The following is a 24,769-nucleotide window of genomic DNA, read 5'->3' as shown; positions in this document are numbered from 1 at the left end:
CAGTTTATAAAGTATGATGCATTTTTAAAAAGGGACACAACTTCCTCAAAAATATGTTAGATACAAATGATCGTGCATATATTTCAATCATTTGTAAGATGCAAGTTCAGAGATATTTCTTTGTGGATAATGAAACGTTACTTATAAACAAATCTTAATACACGTTTGTCAATGATTATAAAAATAAGACTCTGTTTGCATTTCACAATGGGTTACAGTAAACCTGGAGTGGTGGTGGTAGCAAAAAAAAAAAAAACATTTTATATGTACGGAATACAATTCCTGGGTGTCCATTTCTCAAAATATTAACACTCCTCTCAAAACAACACCAAACACCTCACGATATATTAACACGCCTCTCAAAATATAAACAATCTTCAGACACACACCTTGTGTGTCTGACAAAACAAGTGCCAAAAACACCTAAATAAATATGTCTATTGTGGTGGACATTTTTACTTTAGAGATGTTTGTAAGGCCTTGTCTTTCTTTGCTCGTCACTGGTAGTTATTGTGACTAGAAATTGTCATTGCCAGCGGTTGTTTTCTTAGATTATGACAAGGGCAGAGGGGACTGGAGACGAGTTGTCGGGACTTAGGCATAAACAGCTACTAGTAGACCTTCTATTAGACTTTGGTAAGACCAGATTAGCTTGATCAGGGGATGAGCAGGCATTGTGCATTTAAGCATTCAACGATTGATGATGTTTTGCTTTTACATGTCTTCTTTGTTTGAATCTCTCATTTTTTACCGCTTATCCGAACTACCTCGGGTCACGGGGAGCCTGGACGGAGTGCCAACCCATCGCAGGGCACACACACACACACACACACTCATTCACTCACACAATCACACACTACGGACAATTTTCCAGAGATGCCAATCAACCTACCATGCATGTCTTTGGACCGGGGGAGGAAACCGGAGTACCCGGAGGAAACCCCCGAGGCACGGGGAGAACATGCAAACTCCACACACACAAGGCGGAGGCAGGAATCGAACCCACAACCCTGGAGGTGTGAGGCGAACATGCTAACCACTAAGCCTTTGTTTGAATCCTGTCTATAAAATCTTGACGTAATCAAGGATCGGAGCCCTTCCTCTCTCATGCTACATGAGGAGTGTTGGGTCCTTCTGCGTGGCAGAACACAATAAACTGTGAAACCTTTTTTACTCTTGCCCGTGCCAACCAGTGTGATACTTTATACTTTAAATCTCTCATAACCCAAACACCTATAAACAACATTTCTTCCAAATAAATATAAAAATACCTCCCAAAAAATAAACAACTCTCTAACACGCCTCCCCTAAACCAAATCAAGTCCCAAACAAAAACCTCCAAAAACAGCACACAAGCTAAAAGGGGCCGAGTTGTCTATAATTATGGGTCATTCGAGACTTTTATTTTGAAAAATAAAAATAAAAAAATCCCGGAAGTGAAATCAACTTTATTTCCTATTGTTGATAGAGTCTGTGGTAACTCCGCATACACATCTGCTTCTTTACTGTAGTCGCGGTTTTATGATGCGTTTTAGACGCGATTGAGACTCGTTTGATACAGTTTATTTGTTTATTTTCTGGTCGTTTTTCTTCTCTTTCCGGTTAAAAAAAAAAACAAACAAAATAAAGGATTTCTTGTGGAGAGTCTAAACGCGCGAGTGTTTCTCTCGCCATGGCCGAGCCGCGTTGTTTTCAAACCCAGCTGAACTCCATCATGGAGATCATGAGCAGAGCGGTCGTGAGGCAGATCTGTAAAATCGTAGACAGCGACTTGGCATCTTTACGACTGGAGCTGGAGCGCGCGCTTCACGACAACGCGGCGCTCGGGGACAAAATGCGCGTGCTCGAGAGCGAAGTGCAAACTCTGCGGAAAGCGGGAACGCGCATTTCGCGTAAGAGCTGTCGGTCTGTCTACATTCAGACGTCGGAAGGTACCGGTTTTCTTTTCTCTTTCCTCATATAACGCCTGGTTATTACTTTAACTCGTCCACCTGTCGTTACAGGTCACTTCTGGGTGCTGACAAATCGACCAACTTTTCAGAGTTACGGTTTCTTTTTGTGCGCATGCGCAGTTCACTTTGCCTATCAGACTGTGATAAGTGAGGCTGTTTTTTCTGGTCAGTAATAAAGTAAAGAAGACAGAATAAAATGACTTGTAGGATTGTTTTATGATCGTGAGACCACAAACTGTTTACAAAATGATGAACACTGGTGTTCAGGACAAGGATAGTTACTAACATCTGCTCAAGGTGCCTAATAATAGACCAGTTAAGAAACCACACACACACACACACACACACACACACACACACACACACACCCCTTGTACTGTAGGTGATCATTCACCAAGCAGGAGACTGAATTCCCTTGATTCACTCATCCCAACATCGCACACACACTACCACGTCAGTGTCGTGTAGCATCACCCAAATAACGCTCATCGTGTTAATCTAATTCTCTTTCTCCGAAACATCAGACGCTCCACCATCCATTAACGGCATCTTCGGGAAGGAGTGGTGCTCCAGTCTGTGGGACGGGAGGCCCAGGACAGAAGAGGAGGCGGTGGAGGTGGAGCCAGAGGTGGAGACGAACGTGTCTGACGAGGTCATATGTCCTGCCTTTTTTCTTAAACTGTATTCTTTCACAGTCTAAGCGAAGCATGTTAACTGTTTTGCTTCTTTGTCGTAGCCTGAAAACGACGATGACGGCAGCGTGCGTGCAATCAAGGAGGAGGTTTCTGAACAGGAAATTTGCATCATCAGTCCAAGTAAGATGGAAAATAAACACATTTATTGCTTTATAGTCAATGTTTGATTTGAGAATTATTTTTTTTTTTTTTTTTAACTTTTTTACATGACTAAAAGTGCAGTCACACTAGATTTTGAGCGTGTTTTTTTTTTCAGAGATTGTTGCAAATTTTGGCAGTAACCAGATATGACCTCAACTGTATTATAAAAAAGTTTGTTGTATAAAACAGGACATTACGTCGTGGCTGTATTCAGAGTTTCCTCCATCTGAATCTTCTTCACCGTGAGCTCATATTTCTGGTCTCCAGCATTTGCATGCTTATGAACAAAAGTCAATGGAACCAAAAATGTAGAGTGACTGTGCTTTTACAGAGATACAAAAAAAAAAGACTTGAAAGAAACCAAAATAAAATGTGCACGCGTTAAATTCCTGACCAATCGCATTACACCGAATTGGTGCACTACTTCAAAAATCCATTCACAGCAAAATGAACTGATTTTCCATTTCTACTGCTCCGTCTTCTGTAAGTTGATCATTTGCGAAACATTAATATTGGGTTAGTTATTAATGATGAATCTGTTTTCCCTCAATTCAGCATCAGGGAACAGAAGAAAGATGTCATCCACATCACCGGATCCTCACAACGTCTCAGAAGATGTGGGTGACGACGACGACATATGCTTCGTATCTGCGGGACTTCCGGAGCCCTCAGATGTCGATACCATGATGCCAGATTCTCCGAGAGCCTCCGCGACGAGGCTGATCTCTATGGACGGCACGATTCAGCATGTCATAGTTTCCGGCGATGACGACGATGACGAGGAGGATGCAGATCGGCTGGGGTTCGAGCAGCACTGCATGCCCATCGAGTTTATGGATGGTGCACAGGGAGGATCTGCCACGTTCAAGAGGCAGGACGAAGTGGAGCCAGAGGTGGAGCAGGACATTTTAAACGATTCAGAGTTTCTGGCTGGCTCAGGAGGAGAAGAAGGAGGTCAGATTTTTAATTACTTTGACAGATTCAATATTAATCAGCAACCCGGTCCGGGTGACGACTCGGGCAAGACGGACTTCACCTGTCCCGAATGCGGGAAGACGTTCATGCGACGGAACGGTCTTACACTGCACATGAAGAGTCACCAAAAGCAAAGCGTGCACACCTGTCGAACCTGCAAGGTCACCTTTCCTCAAAAGAACCTCCTCCGAACACACAAGTGTCTGCCTCCGGGAAAAACTCTGGCCAAAACTGCGGACATGAGGTTCCACTGCGAAGTGTGTGGCAAATATTTTCACTCTAAAGCCAACCTGAAGGTCCACTACGCCGTGCACACGGGAGAGAGGCCTCACACCTGCAGCTTCTGCGGAAGAGGCTTCTCGCAGAAAGGAAACCTCACCACTCACGAGCGCATCCACAAGGGAGAACGGCCGTACATCTGCTCCATCTGCGGAAAAAGCTTCACCCAGAAAGGCAACCTGACTCACCACCTGGCGATTCACAGCAAGATCAACGGCAGGATGAGGAACTCTGCTGAAAAATGGCAGTGATTTTGTTATTAATGTATTTTGTTTTTGTTTTGTTTTTTACTTGCAGTATAATGAAACTTTTTAAAATCAGATTTGTTTCATTTTCTGTCTTTATGTTTGTCCGTTTTAGCAAGTCTCGTGGTTTTTAACAAGAACGTGAGAATGTTTGTGTAACAAATGCCTGAGCCACACTAGACGAGAATAGAATCGTTCTAAATTATTTAAAAAACTATTAATGCAGAGGTGGACAACGTTAAACATCTAAACAAAGGCAAGTACGAAGAAGATCATCCTGCTTAACATCATCTGAGCTTATACAGATGTAACACAGCCACCAATCATCTTGGTTTTTTTTTTACTAGACATGCAGAACTTGTTAACAATGGCTTTGTTTCTCCGTTACAAAAGAAAAATTGCCATATTTCCATATTCACAATTCAGCAGTGTTGTATCCTGATCAAGCTAAACTCCTGCTCGCTTAGAGTCAGGATAGTTAAAGATTCCTGAGAATAACCTGAAAGCTTGCAGTGTTTTATTCTTAAAGTAAGATCCAGAACCACAAGGAAAATGGTGCCAGTCATTATGTCTTACTTAGGATGGTGAAAAAGTCACAGTGTGGCTCAGGCATAAAGCTTTAATCTCAGCATCTCCTTTCTAGGTCAATAGTTAATCATTGTACATTTGTTTTAAAAAAAAAAAATTGCATCAGTAGTATGGATTTTATGTACCGACTTTAAATATATGATGTATTTTAAAAAAATCTGGTGTTGTGTGATGATATGAAGCATCATCTACATAGCTTCAAGAATACACACACACTTATTATTACACATAAATACACACAAAAAACATTAAAGCAATTAATAAACCATTTGATTTACGTTAATTTAATACGTACGAAATACAAGGTTTCTTAAAACTGCTTTAGTTTACAAAACAGTGCAAAACGTATTTAATTTGATTTTAAAATTAGAATTTTAGACTGTTTGTTTAAATTAAAATATCTTGTTCACTTTGTTGACCTTTTTTGTTAAACTAGTCATTATAATTCTGTACAATTACTGGTTAAAAACTAGATGGCTTTATGAAGCTCTTTTTTCAACAAGATAATAAAGAATAGAACGAGTGTGTGTTAAAAGACGTTTTAAGATGGTGAACGTATGGAAGGAGCTTTTGGTGGGTGGATTGGGGTCAAGGTGTTCGTTTGACATTGAGATTTGTTCATGTTTACTTGGTCTACTGTGTACAGTTGTTAGAAACATCTCAGATGGAGGCAGGCATCTGTTTCTCACCCATTAAGCAATGCTGTAAACTTGGGACAACTGTTTTGGAGACCTATAACTTTTCCCATCCATGGTGTTTCTTATATGCAAACCTTTAGCATTTTTTTCTCCCGCTTGTATCGTTGACAATCATGAATCGCTTACTTCTTAATAGAAAGTATAATTTTAACTGCTGTTACTGAATCTAAATAAGAATCTATAGTAATTTCGGATCATGGCTCAGTTGCATTGAATTAGCTTTTCCCCAATGACCAATTCAGAAGACATGGCACTTTAATAATTACACTCTTTCTGATGTATCCCAGTGACCCCTCAGATGTTAATAAAGCTACACTTTGGGAGTGGAAAAAAAAGAAACCAGCACCTAATGACCTTATTGTTCAATTAAGACCGATCTAATAACATCCGAACAGGCAGAAAGACTTTTGCTCCGATCTCGCTCTAAATTATATGAATATTCGGACAAATCTGGGTAAATTCTCGCTCGACAGATAAGACAGCACTCGACTACAAATACTTTAACATCCATATTTAGGGATGATGGCAGGTTCACCAGTGATGAGTCTGAACAGTTCTATATGGCCCTGTATTCATCTGAAATTGACTATAACCCTTTCGAACTTGATCGTTTTTTAATTCCATTAAAATACCCCAAATTTCATTTGACGATAATGTAAAATTGGAGAAATTTCCTATCCTAATTTAGAAGAACTTAATATAGCACACTCAAATGTACAAAACTCAAACGCTCCTGGGCCAGATGGCTTTACGGTAGAATTTTAAAAAAAATGTTTAAAGGACAGGGGAGCATGGTGGCTTAGTGGTTAGCACGTTCGCCTCACACCTCCAGGGTTGGGGGTTCGATTCCCGCATCCGCCTTGTGTGTGTGGAGTTTGCATGTTCTCCCCGTGCCTCGGGGGTTTCCTCCGGGTACTCCGGTTTCCTCCCCCGGTCCAAAGACATGCATAGTAGGTTGATTTGCATCTCTGGAAAATTGTCCGTAGTGTGTGATTGCGTGAGTGTGTGTGAGTGTGTGTGTGCCTTGTGATGGGTTGGCACTCCGTCCAGGGTGTATCCTGCCTTTATGCCCGATGACGCCTGAGATAGGCACAGGCTCCCCGTGACCCGAGGTAGTTCGGATAAGCGGTAGAAGATGAATGAATGAATAATACTTCTGCTACATGTTGCACTAGAGGAATCATTCTCTATAGGCTGCCTCACACACACATTCAAACTCAGTTTTACCTAAAAAAGGGAAAGACCCTCTGAACTGTGGCTCATTATGGCCTACATCTTTGCTCAATGTAGACTGTAAAATATCGGCAGAGGTTCTGGGCCGATAGAAGTGGAGAATGTTCTCCCTACTATCTTAGCCCAAGATAGTATAGCCACAGCTGTTTAGAAAGATTTTATGTGGGTCCATATTTTTTGACTTGGGTAAACATTTGACTTGTATGTTTCTCCCTTCTCTTCTGTTATTACAAACAGCACTAGCTCACCATATTTTATATTGTACAGGGGAACTACTCAGGGTTGCCCCCCGTCCCCTTAAAAGTGCCGATTGAACCTCTGGCTATGTTGCTGAGGTTAACATCGAATATCCAGGGTATACGTAATTGCTCTTATTTATCGCTGATCCTCATAACTCACACAACCATATTATGACTACACTTGAACTGACATATTGGCTCATATTCCATAAATCACATACCGGATTAGGTCCAGATAGAATCCTAGTCCTGCTTTTCTTCCTATCTCTCAGCTCTTCATGGGTTCAGACTCTCAACCTTTGCACCCAATGGTATGGAACTCTTTTCAGATTTGGGCCCAAATTCCCAAATATTTCAGATAGCACTGAGGTTGAATTTGTGCTGAATTGTGTTGAATTTAGATTTTTTTTTTCAGACTCTAAATGATCAGGCATTCTTTCTATGGCAAGAAAAAGGTATCTTAACAATTAGAGACCTTTTTGCTGATGGCTGCTTTTGTCTTTTGCCCAATTAGAATCTCAGTTCTAATTACCTAAAGTTAAGCCCACTTTTTCAGATATCTTCAAGTAAGCACTTTTGTACATCGCTCTGGTTAAGGACATCTGCCAAATGCTGTAAATGTAAATGTACGCGATTTCACATGCAAGTATTTTTCCTCTTTTTCTTCCCTTCCTGAAAAAAACCCTATTAATGGACTTTTTCCTGACAACCCAGAAAAAGAGGAACCATCTCTGGCTTACTGTATATATAAAACGTCATTATTATCCCCTTCTGTAAATACAGAGATTCCTGTCAACTGGACCTTAATATCTGCCTGATGGATAAGGAATTGAATGAGGCTATTTAAAGAATTCATGCATCTTCTTTTTGTGCTAGACACAGCCTTATTCAAGTTAAAGTGGTTCATAGACTTCATCTTAGAAGGACCAAGCTGGCAAAGATGTATCCCTCTGTTGACCCCACCTTTACACAATGTAAGCAGTCCCTTGCCCATATGTTTTTACTATGTCCTAATCAGTACGTTTTATTGTAAAGATGTTTGTGCAAACTGCTATCTTTGGTATTGTTTGCGAAAATAAGTGAATTAGACTGCATTGCCTTTACTTCTCTTTTAACAAGGTGCTTGATTCTAATTAATTGGACATAGTCATTTCCCCCTTCTTTTAAACTCACTCTCACTCATTCATCTTCTACCGCTTATCCGAACTACCTCGGGTCACGGGGAGCCTGTGCCTATCTCAGGCGTTATCGGGCATCAAGGCAGGATACACCCTGGACGGAGTGCCAACCCATCACAGGGCACACACACACTCATTCACTCACTCACACACTCACACACTATGGACAATTTTCCAGAGCAAACTCCACACACACAAGGCGGAGGCGGGAATTGAACCCCCAACACTGGAGGTGTGAAGCGAATGTGCTAACCACTAAGCCACCGTGCCCCCCTTCTTTTAAACTATGGGCCAAAAATGTGTTACAAGCAGACAAACAGATGCTGAAGTCAGGGTTTAGATTGTAATTAAATAAAGATAAAGGATAAATTCTCTCTCTCTCTCTCTCTCTCTCTCTCTCTCTCTCTCTCTCTCTCTCTTTTTAAGAATCTTTTTCAGTTTATTTGTTCAAAATATAAAAGCACAATGTCTATGTTTGCTGAGATGTAAGTTGTGTTGATATCTGTCAGTATGTCATTGATTTTTATTTAAAGAAATACAAAAAGAGAGAAAAAAATAGAAAAAGAAGAAAGAAAAAAAAACACTTTAATCTCAGCTTCAACCTTAAGTTCTTCAACAGCTGCTGAAGCCTCACTTTCTGCCTCAGTTCAGCCTCAAATTCAACGTTGGCAACCGCAGGTTCTGTGTCAACTTCAGCTTCGAAATCAACTTCGGCTACAACTTCAGCCACAGCTTTCGCTTCAGGGTCAGCTATAGTCTCAACTCCTTCTGAAAATAAAACATCACAATTTGCATTTTTAAATATGATAAAATGTTTAGTTTGTATTAATTGACACAGGAAAAATGTTTCAGTTCAATCCTCTACTTAATATAAAAATAGCAGATCTCCAGGTACATTACTGACATCATGACATGATATTAATATTCATACCTGCTTTGTTGGCCTGGAAGCTCTTAGATTTAATCTTTCTTCCTCTGTCTTGTTTTCCTCTCCTGGTCATTTTCATCTTAGCCTTTTCTTTCGTGGTGCGTTCCTCAGCATCAGCTTCAATTTCTGTATCAGCTTTAGGTTCAACAAGAGCTTTGGCCTCAGCTTCAACCTCTCCCTGAGCTTCAAAAGCCGCATAACCTTCTGAATGAAAATCATGATTTGCATTTTAAATCTGATAGAAGGTTTAGTTTTTAATTAACTGAAGGATGAAATGCATCGATTCAATTCTTCACTTCATTTGATATCAGCAGATCTTCAGGTACATTACTGATGCTGTGAAATGATATTCATTTTTATACCTGCTTTGTTGGCCCGGAGCTTCTTATAATTAATCTTTCTTCCTCTGCCTCGTGTCCCTCTCCTAATCCTTTTCTTCTCTTCAATCTCAGCCTCAGCTTCAACCTGAACTTCAACTTCAGGTTCCACCTTAAATTCAGACTCGGCTTCTGTTTCAACTTCAGCTTCAGCCTCAACTTCTTCTGAAAGTCACATGATTCATAATTTACATGTGATATAATGTTTAGATTGTATTAATTGAGGTTTTAAAAAAAAGTATTTCGCTTCAGTTTTTCATTAATTTAGTATCAGCAGATCTCCAGGTACATTACTGAGATAATGACATGACCTTAATGTTCATACAGTACCTGCTTTGTGGACCTTGGACTTCTGGTAATTAATCTTTCTTCCCCTGCCTCGTGTCCCTCTCCTGGTACTTTTCTTCTCCTTTTTGTTGCTGGTGCTTTCCTCAGCAACACCTTCAGTGTCAGCTTTTACCTCAGTATTAACTTTGAAAACAGCTTGGGCCTCATCTTCAACTCCAACAACTGCCTCTGCCTCAGCTTGCACTTCAGGTTCAATCTCAACTTCCAGCTCAGCTTCAGCCACAACTTCAATTACATCTTCTGCCTCAGGTTCATCATTGCGTTCAATGTCAGCTTCACCCACAACTTCAGCTTCAGCTTTAAGAACAAATTCAATGTCAGCTTTCACCTCAGCCTCAAATTCAAAAACAACAACCTCTACCAGGAGCTCTGTTTAAAAATATTACTTTCATGTTATTGACTTTCCTTCTCGTTATTGTTATTCCTTCACAACAATAACTTACCCAGTTATCATTCTCCTTCACAACAACTTACCCAGTTATCATTCTCCTTCACAACAATAACTTACCCAGTTATCATTCTCCTTCACAACAATAACTTACCCAGTTATTATTCTCCTTCACAATGATAACTTACCCAGTTATTATTCTCCTTCACAACGATATCTTACCCAGTTATCATTCTCCTTCACAACGATAACTTACCCAGTTATTATTCTCCTTCACAACGATAACTTACCCAGTTATCATTCTCCTTCACAACGATAACTTACCCAGTTATTATTCTCCTTCACAACGATATCTTACCCAGTTATCATTCTCCTTCACAACAATAACTTACCCAGTTATTATTCTCCTTCACAACGATAACTTACCCAGTTATCATTGTCCTTCACAACGATAACTTACCCAGTTATCATTCTCCTTCACAACGATAACTTACCCAGTTATTATTCTCCTTCACAACAATAACTTACCCAGTTATTATTCTCCTTCACAACGATAACTTACCCAGTTATCATTCTCCTTCACAACGATAACTTACCCAGTTATTATTCTCCTCCACAACGATATCTTACCCAGTTATCATTCTCCTTCATTATTCTCCTTCTCCAATGCCTTCAACATTTATCTAATTAATATTGTCCATGTCAGTTTTGTGGTATCTGGAGGTAAATATTATTATTGTAATGTAAAGTGCTTCCTGAAATGGCCAATAGGTGTCGCTGTGATCAACGCTGTTAATATGCTCTCACTAGTTACTGTGAGAGAAGCGTTGAGTTTTGGGCTGAGATGAGACAAAAATAATCGGTTGTATACGAAGAAAAAAAAAACTCAAACCGTAAAATTCGTTACGGAATCATCCAAAGGTGTTTGAGTGATATTTTCATTAGATACTATAAAGTGTTTTTGTTTTGTTTTTTAACTCACTCAGTTGTTTGTCGCTTGCTTCAAGATGCTTGAGGGAACAATCCATCAGTTCTTTAGCTCTAGGTTTGTTTTTATCGGTCATGCTGTCTGATCTTCTCACCTGAAATAAGCGCATTTTAAATGGACATAAGTATAACACATTTTCATATTTATCGTGTTAAAAACCAGTAAATAAGTTTAAAAACAACAACAACAAAAAAAACCTATACGTCTGTAATAACATTAGTAAATATTAAGAGCTATTGTCCTTTTAAATTTCTTTATTTGTTCATTTTGTACATTTACTCTGTTAGATTCTGGGTCATCATCTCAGTGGTATTAACAAAGATATCCATAAACTTTGTCATCTCGTTTGTGTCGTCCGAATAATAAGATGAATTATTTATGTCAAGCAGGAATTTTCCTCGAACGGAATGAAGTCACGTCAAAATAAGTTCTAAAATTCCACTCTGGGAAAATTCTACTGTGGAACAAATTCTATTCTAGGACCTGATTCCACAAGCAGGAGTTTCATATGTATACATTTCAATTGTGAAATAGTATATTTAATAATCTTTTGTCCACATAAATTTGAGTTTTTATTTACAATGCACATTGTCTCGAAGCAGCTTTACAGAACATAAGAAACATAATACAAAAAGTTTAATATAGTACAAAGATTCGAGATTAATATTATATTTATATGTGTTTGTATTTATACACAATAAGCAAGCCGAGGTGACTGAGGCGGCTGTGGTGAGGAAAAACTCCCTTAGATAGGAGGAACCAGATTTAAAAAGGAACACATTCTTATTTAGGTGACATCAGATAGTGTGAATATAAATTATTACAAACATTGGAGAGTGTGTATTACCATAAACACAGAAGAGTGTGATTATAAATAATGTCCTTTCTACAGTCATATACAGTCTACTGGAGCTGTTTACCAGGAGCTCCTGAGCAACTCATAAATTAGTTCGTGTAAGTCACCATTTAAAGAATTGTTTCTATGATAAAAAAAAGAGAAAGGTAAAATTATAACACTTTTTGATATAAAAAGAAAAGTATACTGTTGAATCCAATGAATCATACCAGAAATTAGGTTTCAAGATTATCTTTAAAGGCAACAAAGCAACAATTTGGGGGGGAAAAAAGAAAAGAAAAAAGATTTTAAGGACAAAATATACATAATTCTTTAACTGCTATCTTTGGTATTGTGTGTGAAAATAACACTTTGTCAAGAAGTGAATTGGACTGCATTGCCTTTACTTCACTTTTAGCAAGGTGCTTGATTCTAATTAATTGGACATTGTCATTTCCCCCTTTTTTAACGAGCAGAAGGGCCGAGCGACATCCACAGCCGAGCAGAAGGGCCAAGCGACGTCCACAGCCGAGCAGAAGGGCCAAGCGACGTCCACAGCCGAGCAGAAGGGCCAAGCGACGTCCACATCCGAGCAAAAGTGCCAAGCACAACCCACGACACACAGCAGCCAGACCCACGTCTCGAAAACCAGAATGGGAGGGAAGGCGGTAAAAATCCTCTGCCAAGGAACAAAAAATAAACAAAATTATCTCTGGAGCAAAATTTTTTACCTCAATTAATTGTGTTTTACTATTATTATTCTCCTTCACAACGATAACTTACCCAGTTATCATTCTCCTTCACAACAATAACTTACCCAGTGAGGTGTTGCTTGTCTCTGTGTCATAGAAAACGTCCATCTGCACCCTGACAGCCTTGGTGCGGACCCTTTCTCCTGTAATAAGAACATTAAGAGATTCAGCATCTGTGTTCAATGCCTTCAACATTTATCTGATTAAAATTGTTCATGTCAGTTTTGTGGTATCTGGAGGTAAATATTATTATTGTAATGTAAAGCGCTTCCTGAAATGACCAATAGGTGTCGCTGTGACCAACGCTGTTAATATGCTCTCACTAGTTACTGTGAGAGAAGCGTTGAGTTTTGGGCTGAGATGAGACAAAAATAGTCGGTTGTATACGACGCTAAAAAAAGTTTTTTTCAAAGTTTTTTAAAATTTTTTTTAACTGGCTGCAAAATGGTATTAATCCAGGCATTTGCCCTTAATACGAAATGGTGGACGGCAGCAATGACCCAAGAGCAGCTGCTCTCTAAATTTCTCTAAGCTAGCTGCTAAGCACAGTCACTAAGGGACGGCAATTAGCATGTTAGCTTATCCACAATCGTTCTAGCATTGGCAATCTCAAATTCACTAAAATCTTTTATCACAGAAGCAAAATATGGCTTATATTATCATAATTTGAATGTGAAGTCCTGTGATATAAAAAAATAATAAAACAGTTGAATAGTAAATAAATAGATGACCTGAAAAACGATCCAGTTGTTGCATTTTTGTATATATTTTGAATGTACCTAATTATTTATTTAATGAGTATAAACAGATCAAACCCAATTCAGTAAAGACTTTAGTAACACACTGAACCTGTTTCCTTTGATACTGTGAATAAAACACCAACATTTTATTAAGTACACATTTAAGAGTGTAATTTGAAGCATTACAGATGTCCTGCCTCGCCTGGTGTAAAGTCACTTAAAAATGATCCTTTGTGGTTTTTGTTTTTGTTATGGTGAGGAAACAAATATTTGTGGCAAAACGAGATGTTTCAAGTCACAAAGGCAATAAAAAAAGAAAAAAAAAAAAAACTCACCAACCACAACTGAATAAAATTGATCCACTTGAACATAATGATAACTGTAGTGACCAGTTGTCAAATCAAATGAAATAAAAAAAATGAATCAAACTTAACTCCAAAATATCTCAAATAATCACTAAGATACACCATGGGTTGTGGTTTATGCAGTTAAAGGGTTCAAGAGTCCAAGTCAGATGATGTGTTTGGTGAGCTTTATTAAAGGTTTTGCAGGCAAACAAACAATTTTGCATCTCCTGCTCCTTGACAAAACTGATAAAAAATAAAAAAAAACATAGGCCCACTCAGGTGCATTCGGGGCTGCCACAACTGAACCCCTTTTACCCCCTAGGTGCACATGTCCTAACCCAATAGAAAAGAAATACTATAAAGTGCTAAACCAATCAAAATAGCAGATTACTAAGAAAAGTAAACATATTTATTTTAATTAACATAAAAACTTTACAAAAAAGACCAAAAGATAAACTGCTTAACAAATAAACAAAATTTTAACATTACACAAACAAAAATAGACAAATAGCTCCTAATTATAACACTTTTTGATATAAATAGAAAATTATACTGTTGAATCCTATGAATCATAACAGAAATTAAGTTCAAAAATGTTTTAAGGTTTCGAGATTCTCATTAGAGGCAATAAAGCAACATTTTGGGGGAAAAAAAGAAAAGAAAGATTTTAAGGACAAATATACATAATGAAACTTATTTTTTGTTTGTGCAAATTCTTTAACTGCTATCTTTGGTATTGTGTGCAAAAATAACACTTTGTCAAGAAGTGAATTAGACTGCATTGCCTTTACTTCTCTTTTAGCAAGGTGCTTGATTCTAATTAATTGGACATTGTCATTTCCCCCTTCTTTCAAACTATGGGCCAAAAATGTGTTACAAGCAGACAAACTGATGCTGAAGTCAGGTGATTAAATAAAGATAAAGGATAAATGATCTCTCTCTCTCTCTCTCTCTCTCTCTCTCTCTCTCTCTCTCTCTCTCTCTCTCTCTCTCTCTCTCTCTCTCTCGTTTTAAAAATCTTTATTTAAAGGTTTATTTGTTTCCGATGTAAAAGAACAATGTCTGTATGCTTGCTGAGATGTTAGTTATGCTGATATCTGACAGCGTTGAATTTTATTTAGAGAAATACAAAAAGAAAAAAGAAAAATAAGAAAGAAAAAAAAAACACTTTAATCTCAGCTTCAACCTTAAGTTCTTCAACAGCTGCTTCAGCCTCAACTTCCACCTCATCTTCTGCCTCAGTTCAGGAGTTCAGGCTCAAATTCAACGTTGGCAACCTCAGCTTCTGTGTCAACTTCAGCTTCGGCCTACAATTTCAGCCACGGCTTCTGCCTCAGGGTCAGCTGTGGTCTCAGCTTCAACAACTGTTTCAGTCTCACCTTCCTCCTCCACCGTAGCTTCAACAACAGCTTTGGCTTTAGCTTCAGTCTCATCTCCTTCTGAAAATAAAACATTACGATTTGCATTTTTAAATGTGAATAAATGTTTAGTTTGTATAAATTCAATTCAATTCAATTAAAATTTATTTGTATAGAGCTTTTTACAATTGACATTGTCTCAAAGCAGCTTTACAGAACATAAATATAGAACAAAAGATTATTATAAAGAATAATATAAATATTAATATAATACAAAATTCAAGATTAATATTAGATATATTTAAATGTGTATGTATTTATCTCCACTGAGCAAGTCTGAGGTGACTCAGGCAGCAGTGGCAAGGAAAAATGTATGGAAGGAAGAAACCTTGAATGGAAGGAAGAAACCCGACTCACCTAAGAGGAACCAGACTCAAAGGGGAACCCATCCTCATATGGGTGACACTGGAGGGTGTGATTTTAAATATACAGTCCGACAAATGTTGTATTGATGCAAAAGGCCACATGCAGTTGGCCAGTCATTATTCTCTTTCACAGCAATAACTTACCCAGTGATCATTCTCCTTAAGGAAACAATCCATCAGTTCCTTAGCTGCAGGTTTGTTTTTATCGGTCATGCTGTCTGATCTTTTCACCTGAAATAAGTGCATTTTAAATGAAAATAAGTATAACACATTTTCATATGTATACATTTCAGTTGTGAAATAGTCTCGAAGCAGCTTTACAGAACATTAGAAACTATAAATATAATATAAAAAAAAAAAAAAAAAAAGAAAAATATAATATGTTTAATATATTTAATATAAGTTTAATATAATGCAAAGATTAATATAATACAAATATTAATAAAATACCAAAATTCAAGATTAATATTAGATTTATATTTAAATGTGCTTGTATTACAATTAAATACAGATTAAATTGTATCTGGTGTCAGTGGCCCTTTGTTGATCTTGTGAACCAAGTTAAGGTACCATGTTGTAATATTATTGTTATTATTATTATTATTATTATTATTATTATTATTATTATTATTATTATTAGGGGAGCTGTAATTTTTATTTTATTTATTTTATTTTTTTTGAGGATTGCTAATGCATCCTGGATTAAACTTCCGTTTAATCCATAATAGATAAAGGTCAAACAAAGGTAATGGTAGCTATCATAAATTTTAAGGTCATAAAAATGAATGTTTTTTATCTGTTTGTACAGGTGTATGTTAAAAGTTGTTTATGTAGAGGTGATAAAAAGTAATGTTGTCATTTGTTTACACAGGTGTAGCTTAAAAGTTCTTCAGGAATAATGTTCTAGATGTTTAAAAGTCTTATGTGACAAACACACACTCTCAGGTAATAAAAGGTAATAAATCTATATGTTAATTACTTCCCCGGACACACACAGATACACATAGTTATTTACACTCTCACCTTTACACAGAGGTCTATGTTCGAGAGCGTCATACAAAATGTTTTGAAGTCTTTATCAAAGAATTCCCTCATTCACCAGGTTACAGACTCAAGACACCATCAACTTAAAACTCTCTTCAAGGTTTTTTTTTAAAAACATACACAAGAATTAAACAGGGAAAATAAGTGCTAGTTATTCACTTATTGTTCACATACACACAAATACACACACACAAACACACACACACACACAAATAAACTTGTTGAGTTTTCTACCTTGGTCCTGATAATCTCCTGATTACCAGGGGTTCTCCAGAACCCAGTGCATACCTTAGTGCATGCCTTCATGGTTTGAAGTTTGGATGCTGATCAGTGCACATGTGTTTGTGAGTTTTACTCTGAACAAGATTTAAAACAAGTGATCCTGGTTATGACACCACATCTTTTAGTAATTCTGTATACATCCTGACTTTCCCGCATGATGACTACACATATACAGAAACAGTCTCTCTAAGCAAAATGACTCATTGCTGCAACAAAATCATACATGCTTCACTGAATGTTTTTATAAATGTAAAGATTTAATAAGAATTTATTCAGTCATTCATTCATTCATTCATTATCTACCGCTTATCCGAACTACCTCGGGTCACGGGGAGCCTGTGATCTCAGGCGTCATCGGGCATCAAGCCAGGATACACCCTGGACGGAGTGCCAACCCATCGCAGGACACACACACTCTCATTCACTCACACACACACACTACGGACAATTTTCCAGAGATGCCAATCAACCTACCATGCATGTCTTTGGACCGGGGGAGGAAACCGGAGTACCCGGAGGAAACCCCCGAGGCACGGGGAGAACATGCAAACTCCACACACACAAGGAGGAGGTGGGAATCGAACCCCCAACCCTGGAGGTGTGAGGTGAACGTGCTAACCACTAAGCCACCGTGCCCCCTTAATAAGAATTTAATTACAACCTGGAGGTGTGAGGCGAACGTGCTAACCACTAAGCCACTGTGCCCCCCTTAATAAGAATTTAATTACGTAAAATTCTTTCTTTGGACCTTCTCTATCCACTAAACCCAGGAAAATGTCTTGTACTGCTCCTTGGCTGTCATATGTGTTGCTTTTTAGTTTAGAATGCCTATGTATCTGTGTGAACTAAATAATTTATAACACGTCTTATCACCACTTTATCTCCTGAGAGGATGAGTGTTTCTTTTGGAGGGTGTTTTTTCCAGGTGGGGTTTTGTTTCAGTCTTTTCACCTCAAAAAAAAAAAAAAAAAAAAAAAAAAAGTCTAAAAGTGTATTTTACAAAATAGGTATCACTTATTAAGTGATTTAACAAAGGAAACATATAAACAAGGTAAAAGGATTTTTTCTTTAAATTTGCAATGATCGTGTAATATTTAAGTCCCGGGAACAATGTTGAATAAGGAATTGTTTCATATCAACGTAATAATTAATAGTGTCTGTGAAAATAAGTGAATAATCTAGCACTTATTTTCCCTGTTTATTTCATGTATATATTTAAAAATATTAAATAATATAAAACCTTGATGGTAGTTGATGGTGTCTTGAGTCTGTAACCTGGTGAATCAGGGAATTCTTTGATAAAGACTTCCCTGAGTAAGACGCTCTCGGACAGAGATCTCTGTGTAAAGGTGTGAGTGTAAATAACTGTGTATCTGTGTGTGTGTACGGGGGAGTAATTAACATATAGATTTATTACCCTGTATTTCCTGAGAGTGTGTGTGTCACAAAAGATTTGTAAAACATCTAGAACATTTATTTAACTTTTAACATACACCTGTACAAACAAATGAGAATAAAACTCTTACTAACCCTTCCGTATGCAACTTAACCTAAACCTGTACAACTCAAAAAGAGAACACTGCTCTTAATGATCCTCTGTCTATGTGTGTATGTGGAGGAATCAATTAACATATTGTCTTATTGCCATTTATTACCTTGGAAAAGTAAACTTTTTATCTACACCTATCAGGACTTCTGCTTGGACGTTCTCTGCCGGAACATTAGGAGGCGTTTCGGGAGTGTGTTTAGTGTCACGTGTCTTGTCATGCTCACCTAGTTATAATTGGAATAATTATTACGTTTTACTGTATATCTACATTGTGATAGATAAAAACAGTGCATTTAAAAAAAATTAAAATATCATGAAAAAGTTAATTTACTTCTATAATTTAAACTTTCATATATTTTAGATTCATTACATGTAAAGTGAATTTGAAAGTGAACTTTTTTGTTTGTTTAATTCTGAATATAACTTACAGCCATAAAGAAAATTAACAAAAGGAAATGAACTTTTTCATGATGTTCTAATTTTTTTAAATGTTCTGTAGACATATATAGAAAGTTAAGTAAGGAAAAAGTGCTACAAAATCTGGAAATATGATGTTTTTTCTTTGGGTACTCTTTGAGAAAAGCAAAATATCAAGAAAAATGCAATAAATCTGCCTAGCAAGAGAAGCTGGTCCTTACAAGTATAAATATAAAATCTCTTTTTATTATTATTTTTATTTAATCTTTTTATTTCTAGTTTTCTAATCTATTTTTTTTAGTTTTCTGAAATGCATGTGTGTGTACTTGATTTTTTAGTTAGTTGTCTGAAAAACATCATGGAGATATTATAGATAACTTAAATAAATCAATAAATAAAATAAATAAATAAAATAAAATCTAAATGAATCAGAATCAAACACTCTCACTCACACTCACTCATTTTCTACCGCTTATCCGAACTACCTCAGGTCACGGGGAGCCTGTGCCTATCTCAGGCGTCATTGGGCATCAAGCCAGGATAAACCCTGGACGGAGTGCCAACCCATCGCAGGGCACACACACTCAGAATCAAACAGTAAAATTAAAAAATAATGTCACCTGTTAATCTACTTAATTGATGCAGACTTGAATTCAACTTCATTTTTCACTCAAAATATAAAAGTATCTGTTGGGGTGAGAGTTAAAGTTGTACAGTTTATAAGCATTTTTTTAAAGCTTATTTTAGTTTTTGTTTACTGCAAAAAACATCACAAGCACATCCAGTGTCCTGAGCATCTGGATCGTTCTGGACAAAAATGAAATCCTAGTCAATTCTAATTTTTAATAAACAGCATTGTTTATTTGAATAAAAGTAGAATAAAACTCATTGTTGTATAATGTGAATGATGGAAATTAAATGAGCTGAAATATTGGAATACTTCTAAACTTAAAAATCCACACTGGAACTAAAAATTCTATATAAATAAAAGTCATTCAAAATACTTTGATTTGCTCAATATTTATCAAAATAAATGAATAAATAATTAATTACGTGTTTTTAAATAGAAGTAATAAAAAACAAGAAACAAGGAAATAAAAAAATGAAATATTCTTAAAAACAGAAATATTCTTCAATTCATATAAAAATAATAACAAGAACAAAATCACAGAAGCAACAAGAAACAAGTAACAAAAAATAAATAAATGGAAAAACAGTAAAAAGTTCATTTTAAAAATTTTGCATTAAATAAAAAATCATTTTAAATGTCATTTTAAAAAAGTAAACAACTCAAAAAACTTCTTAGGAGAATTCACGTTCTAAATGTGATTTATTCATCAGCCAAGAAAGAAATATTAGTAGAAAGTTGACAGCAGGGTAAATAAATACTGTGTAAGTTTCTGTACAAAATGCTGAATAACATTAACTTCAATCACTCTGTGAAATGACATCAAATGCAACAGAAGCATAAATAATCATCATAAAATCAAAAATAATATCATTTATAATCTTCACCTTCTGAACTTTTAGTCCTTAGTGGAAGAGTTTATTCACGTTTGAGTGGAAAAAGAACTGAAAAATTGTGAATCATTAAAAATTATAATAGAAGAATAATTTATTCTATGCTAAGAAAACAGTTCACAGACATGCACAAGACTTTTTTAGAGATTTTTATAAAGAGATTGCACACGGAGCTACCAGTTTATCAGGTTCACATAGTTAATACTTACCTGGGAAAATTGAGGAAGGAGGGAATTTAAAGTGGAGCTCCAGGTGATATAACGTAATGATGATAACAATAATAATGATAAGTGAGAAATAAAGTACTGTCTGGAATCGGTGACGTGAGAGAGTAGATTTACACCAGATACCGTTGGGAAATGGAGGAAATTTCTATGACCGAATGATCCTATGTGGTTTGTTCCTCTTCTTCCAAAACAGAGGAGTTTAACCATTAAACCGTTAAAGTTCTTTACTAATTAAAGCATTACACAAAAACATAGTTATAAGTTTAATATTATTATTGTGAAACAACTTAGTTCCTATTATTGCTTCTGTTATTAGTCATCTATCTGTTTATTTTCTGTACCGCTTTCTGATCCTTTACAGGGAACCTGGTGTCTATCACACACACACGCACGCACGCACACACACTACGGACTGTATAGAGATACCATACAGACTACAACGCACGTCTTTGGACTGGGGGAGGAAACTAGAGTACCAGGAGGAAGCCCTAAAGCACGAGAAGAACATGTAAAAGACACACATAGACACACAACCCCAAAGCATGTAAGACAACCATACTAACATCTAAACCACTGTGTCCCGCTGCTTCTATTATAGCAGCTATAAACATTCGTTACCTCATCAGACTCTTTTTCTCTTTTAAAGTTAATAAGAAAAAAATACTGCGAGAAGCTATAAAGCTTAAACTCCTCTTTCCAGAAGACTAACTTATTGGCCGAAGTTAAAGGTGGGGTCTCCGTTGTTTCAGAAATGCTTCAGAAAAATGCGTTGGGCCACCAAACAAAACAAAAACAAAACTAACGTGTAGCCAGTGAGCAGAAAGGGGCGTGTCTTGTCAATATGGGCGGAGAGAGTGTTCAGTGCGCATGTGTGACATTAGCAGAAAGCGGTTTTAACATTGACAAAATAAAACAAAGAAAGAAAGCGAAGAAAGGCTTACGATAAGGTAAGAAGTAGGACGTGTTAATATAGGATAAGCTTTCCAGCGCTGGAGAGAACTGAAGGAGCGGGAAGGCCTGCGATGGGACGCCGAGGGACTTAAGTAAAAGTTGGCCGCATATTAAATATAAAGTAAAGTTGGTCGTATGTATTAAAAAGACATTTCCCCCAAATAAGTGTTGTATAACTATCAGGACATCAGTGATGTGTGAGCTGAATTTGGTGACAGTACAGTGTATTACAATGAAGTTATTGACTGTTTTTCTAGTCTTCACTTTTCGGGTTTTGCACTTTGCAGACGGTTCCTTGGAATCTGTCTCTCAGTCGTCCGCACATAGAGACTTGTGTATTTTGTCCACTGCGGAGGAAAAGACGATAGAATAGAGGTGTTATTTGTGTAGTAGCAGCGTGTAGTGTGTAGTTTAGCTCAGGAGTTATTGACTCGGGAAACTCCAGTCTGTGAATATGTGCCAACTTTACTTAAGACGCCGAGGTGCTTTTTCCTTCTCGATAGGTGAGTAACGTTGGTTTTGCTTTGTTACACAGAACTAATATATGCCTTTGTCCTTTACATGATTATGCTTGTGTGTCATTTTTGCTTGTTTGTTTATCTGCAATCGTATTGTTCTTCCCTTCAGCTATGATAAAGACACATTTCTTTCCCTTAGTTGCCTGGGTTATGTATGTATGTGTGGGCGGAGCTATCACTACAGGGGTGGGACCCATTTGGGTTAGGGGCGTGTTTGTTTTGGTGATTTCAAATGTCAACATTGGCTTTCAAACAACAGAGACCCCACCTTTAAATGGAAACAAAGCTGTGTGATGTTAGAATCAACTCCACACACACCCCAAGACTGTGACAAAAATACACACCACCCAAATAACATCTGATGAGAGTCTGTACCTTGCTAAGGATGGACAGGGTAAAGGGGTGCCAATATATTTATATACTTGTATAACCTAAACTGGTAGCTGAGTGTTATGTGCCAATCTGCACAATGCACAGTGTGTGTGTCGAATGCTGGAATATTCTAGCTACAGGTGTAACACGGCTACAGGTTCAGCTGTTGCACTGATGGATGTTGAAGCCGTGTTTATAAGCGTAACGTTTCCCACAGTCCACGCAGCTGTACGGTTTCTCTCCGGTGTGGCTGCGCAGGTGTATGTTTAGCGAACTCTTCTGCGAGAAGCTCTTGGCACACTCCATGCACGTGTAGGGTCTCTCTCCGGAGTGAGTGCGCATGTGAATTTTGAGGTACGTCTTCTGAGCGAAGCGCTTGCCGCACACCGTACAGCTGAAGGGTTTTTCTCCGGAGTGTGTCCGTAAGTGCACTTTTAAATAGCTTAAGTAATTAAAGTTTTTCCCGCAGAACACGCATTCGAACTTCTTCTGCTCTGAACCAGACATGAAGTTCTTCTGGGTGTTCATGTGCAGGTTAGCAGGAAAGAACGTGCTGAACTCCTCTGGGCTCATGTTGGATGAAGTGGCGGCATCTCCGATCGCAGACAATCTCGGGTCTGCTCTGATGTCAAACGTCTGCTCGGCTGCGTTTCTCGGCTGCATGTTGTCTAACGATGCGGCGTACGGGATGAATTCCTCACTTATCTGAGCTGCATCCTGTTCCACGCCCGAGAAAGCAGGGTCTGTACGCCATTAAAATAAAATGTGAATGTTGTTAATGTTAGCAGTGAGTATACGGTTTATAAGGTTGTCATGTACTGCACCTTTTTCACTGCTTCTCGAGTTTGTTTGTGGCTTGCTTTTGCCCGGCCCGTCGTCAAACGTCTCGTCTTTGATGATGATCGTGTCGGGTCCGTCATCTTCCATTAGATCAATACTCTAACAAACAGAAATCAAACAGAATAATTAAACCACACAGGGACCTGCCTGCAGACAATGCCCCACCCTCATACTGCCCCACCCTCACACTGCCGCATCCTTAAACATTGGCCTGCACTTAGACTGCCCAGCTTTCAGACATTGCCTTGCCCTTAGACTTCCCCACCGTCAGACACCACCCTGACCTCAAACACTGCCCCACCCTCAGACAATGCCTCGCCCCAAGACACTACCCTGCGCTCAGACTGCCCCATACTCAAACAATGCCACTACTACCCCACCGCACACATGCATACAAACATACACACACACCTCAATCATACACGGGTCCACGTGTCTCTGATGCTTCTGGAGCTTCTGTACCGCACTTGCCTCCTTGTCTCTCCACAGGTCCATGCACCACTCCTTCCCAAACACGCCTTCGATGGTGGGACGATGACCAGCTTCTGTTTAACACACAAGATGTTCATTTTCACAGGCCATAAAGTAACAGTTCAAGCAGTTTAATATACACAATGTTAACTCGGAAGAATAAGTCAATATCAGATCATCAGTTTACAGTTACATCATAGATACAGTGTGACCACAGGTTTGTCTTTAGTCATGCATTGTCTGACACACAGTTATGTATAAAAACTGCCCCAAAGTTATGATCATCCCTTAAAGTATTGAAAACCTCCACAACATTTCACTGGGATTTGAATCTGGAGAAGCCATGCAAAGCCTTCTTGAGGTATTTTATTTGTAAGCTAGTTGTATGTTTTGGTATATCCCAATACCAGTACAGCATATCCAGACCGTTCTGATTGGTCTGAATGTTTTCAGCTGAACATTTTTGCGTTCCTTATTCAGCAGGAGACGAATGTGATGCGTTCTCTGATGCTATCAGGTCATCCTGCAACTCTATTCAAATGACTTCTGGCTTCTCTTCTACCTTCTTCACCATTAATCTAAGAGCAGGTTGAGAACTCTTGTATGATGCACCTGTCTGGTGGACAGTGAGTTTTCATCTGCATTTTATTAGTTTTACCAACAGGAATGTTTACGGACCTTGTAGCTCTTACATTAGAGACGCTGATTGCTATTTGTTGCGTGAAATCTTTGCGACCAATGGCAACATCTTTTATAATTTGCAATAGCTTTTTATTTTGCAGCAGCATCTAAATATTATTTTTATGCATGTATGTTTATGTGGTGTCTGTGTGTATATATATACACACACACACATATATGTATGTGT

General features: G+C 37.8%; 2 protein-coding genes across 3 annotated transcripts in view; one reads left to right on the top strand and one right to left on the bottom strand.

Annotated features, from left to right (window-relative positions):
* The window catches only part of LOC132864072 (zinc finger protein 354C-like), a 232,810-nt gene that overhangs the window by 206,705 nt on the left and 1,336 nt on the right, over positions 1–24,769 (bottom strand). The window contains exons 2-4 of one of the 2 annotated variants that reach the window (XR_009650174.1): positions 23,842–23,975; positions 23,415–23,529; positions 22,533–23,333 (exon numbers count right to left, since the gene is read on the bottom strand). Coding sequence is in view for 1 of the 2 variants with exons in the window: in XM_060897303.1 (XP_060753286.1) it covers positions 22,750–23,333; positions 23,415–23,529; positions 23,842–23,975 (833 nt within the window). In the remaining variant the exon portion in view is untranslated. Of the gene's footprint in view, positions 1–20,072; positions 23,334–23,414; positions 23,530–23,841; positions 23,976–24,769 lie in introns of those variants that run through there. The other variant, XM_060897303.1, reaches the window with a different exon arrangement.
* Positions 1,473–5,029, top strand: LOC132864296 (zinc finger and SCAN domain-containing protein 2-like). The gene is made up of 4 exons (XM_060897665.1): positions 1,473–1,931; positions 2,477–2,604; positions 2,689–2,767; positions 3,344–5,029. The coding sequence occupies exons 1-4, from the start codon at positions 1,673–1,675 to the stop codon at positions 4,291–4,293; spliced, it is 1,416 nt and encodes a 471-aa protein (XP_060753648.1). The 5' UTR covers positions 1,473–1,672; the 3' UTR covers positions 4,294–5,029.

Source organism: Tachysurus vachellii, chromosome 21 (assembly GCF_030014155.1).
Source record: "Tachysurus vachellii isolate PV-2020 chromosome 21, HZAU_Pvac_v1, whole genome shotgun sequence".
Taxonomy (NCBI): domain Eukaryota; kingdom Metazoa; phylum Chordata; class Actinopteri; order Siluriformes; family Bagridae; genus Tachysurus; species Tachysurus vachellii.
This window is presented reverse-complemented; position numbering and strand designations above follow the sequence as displayed.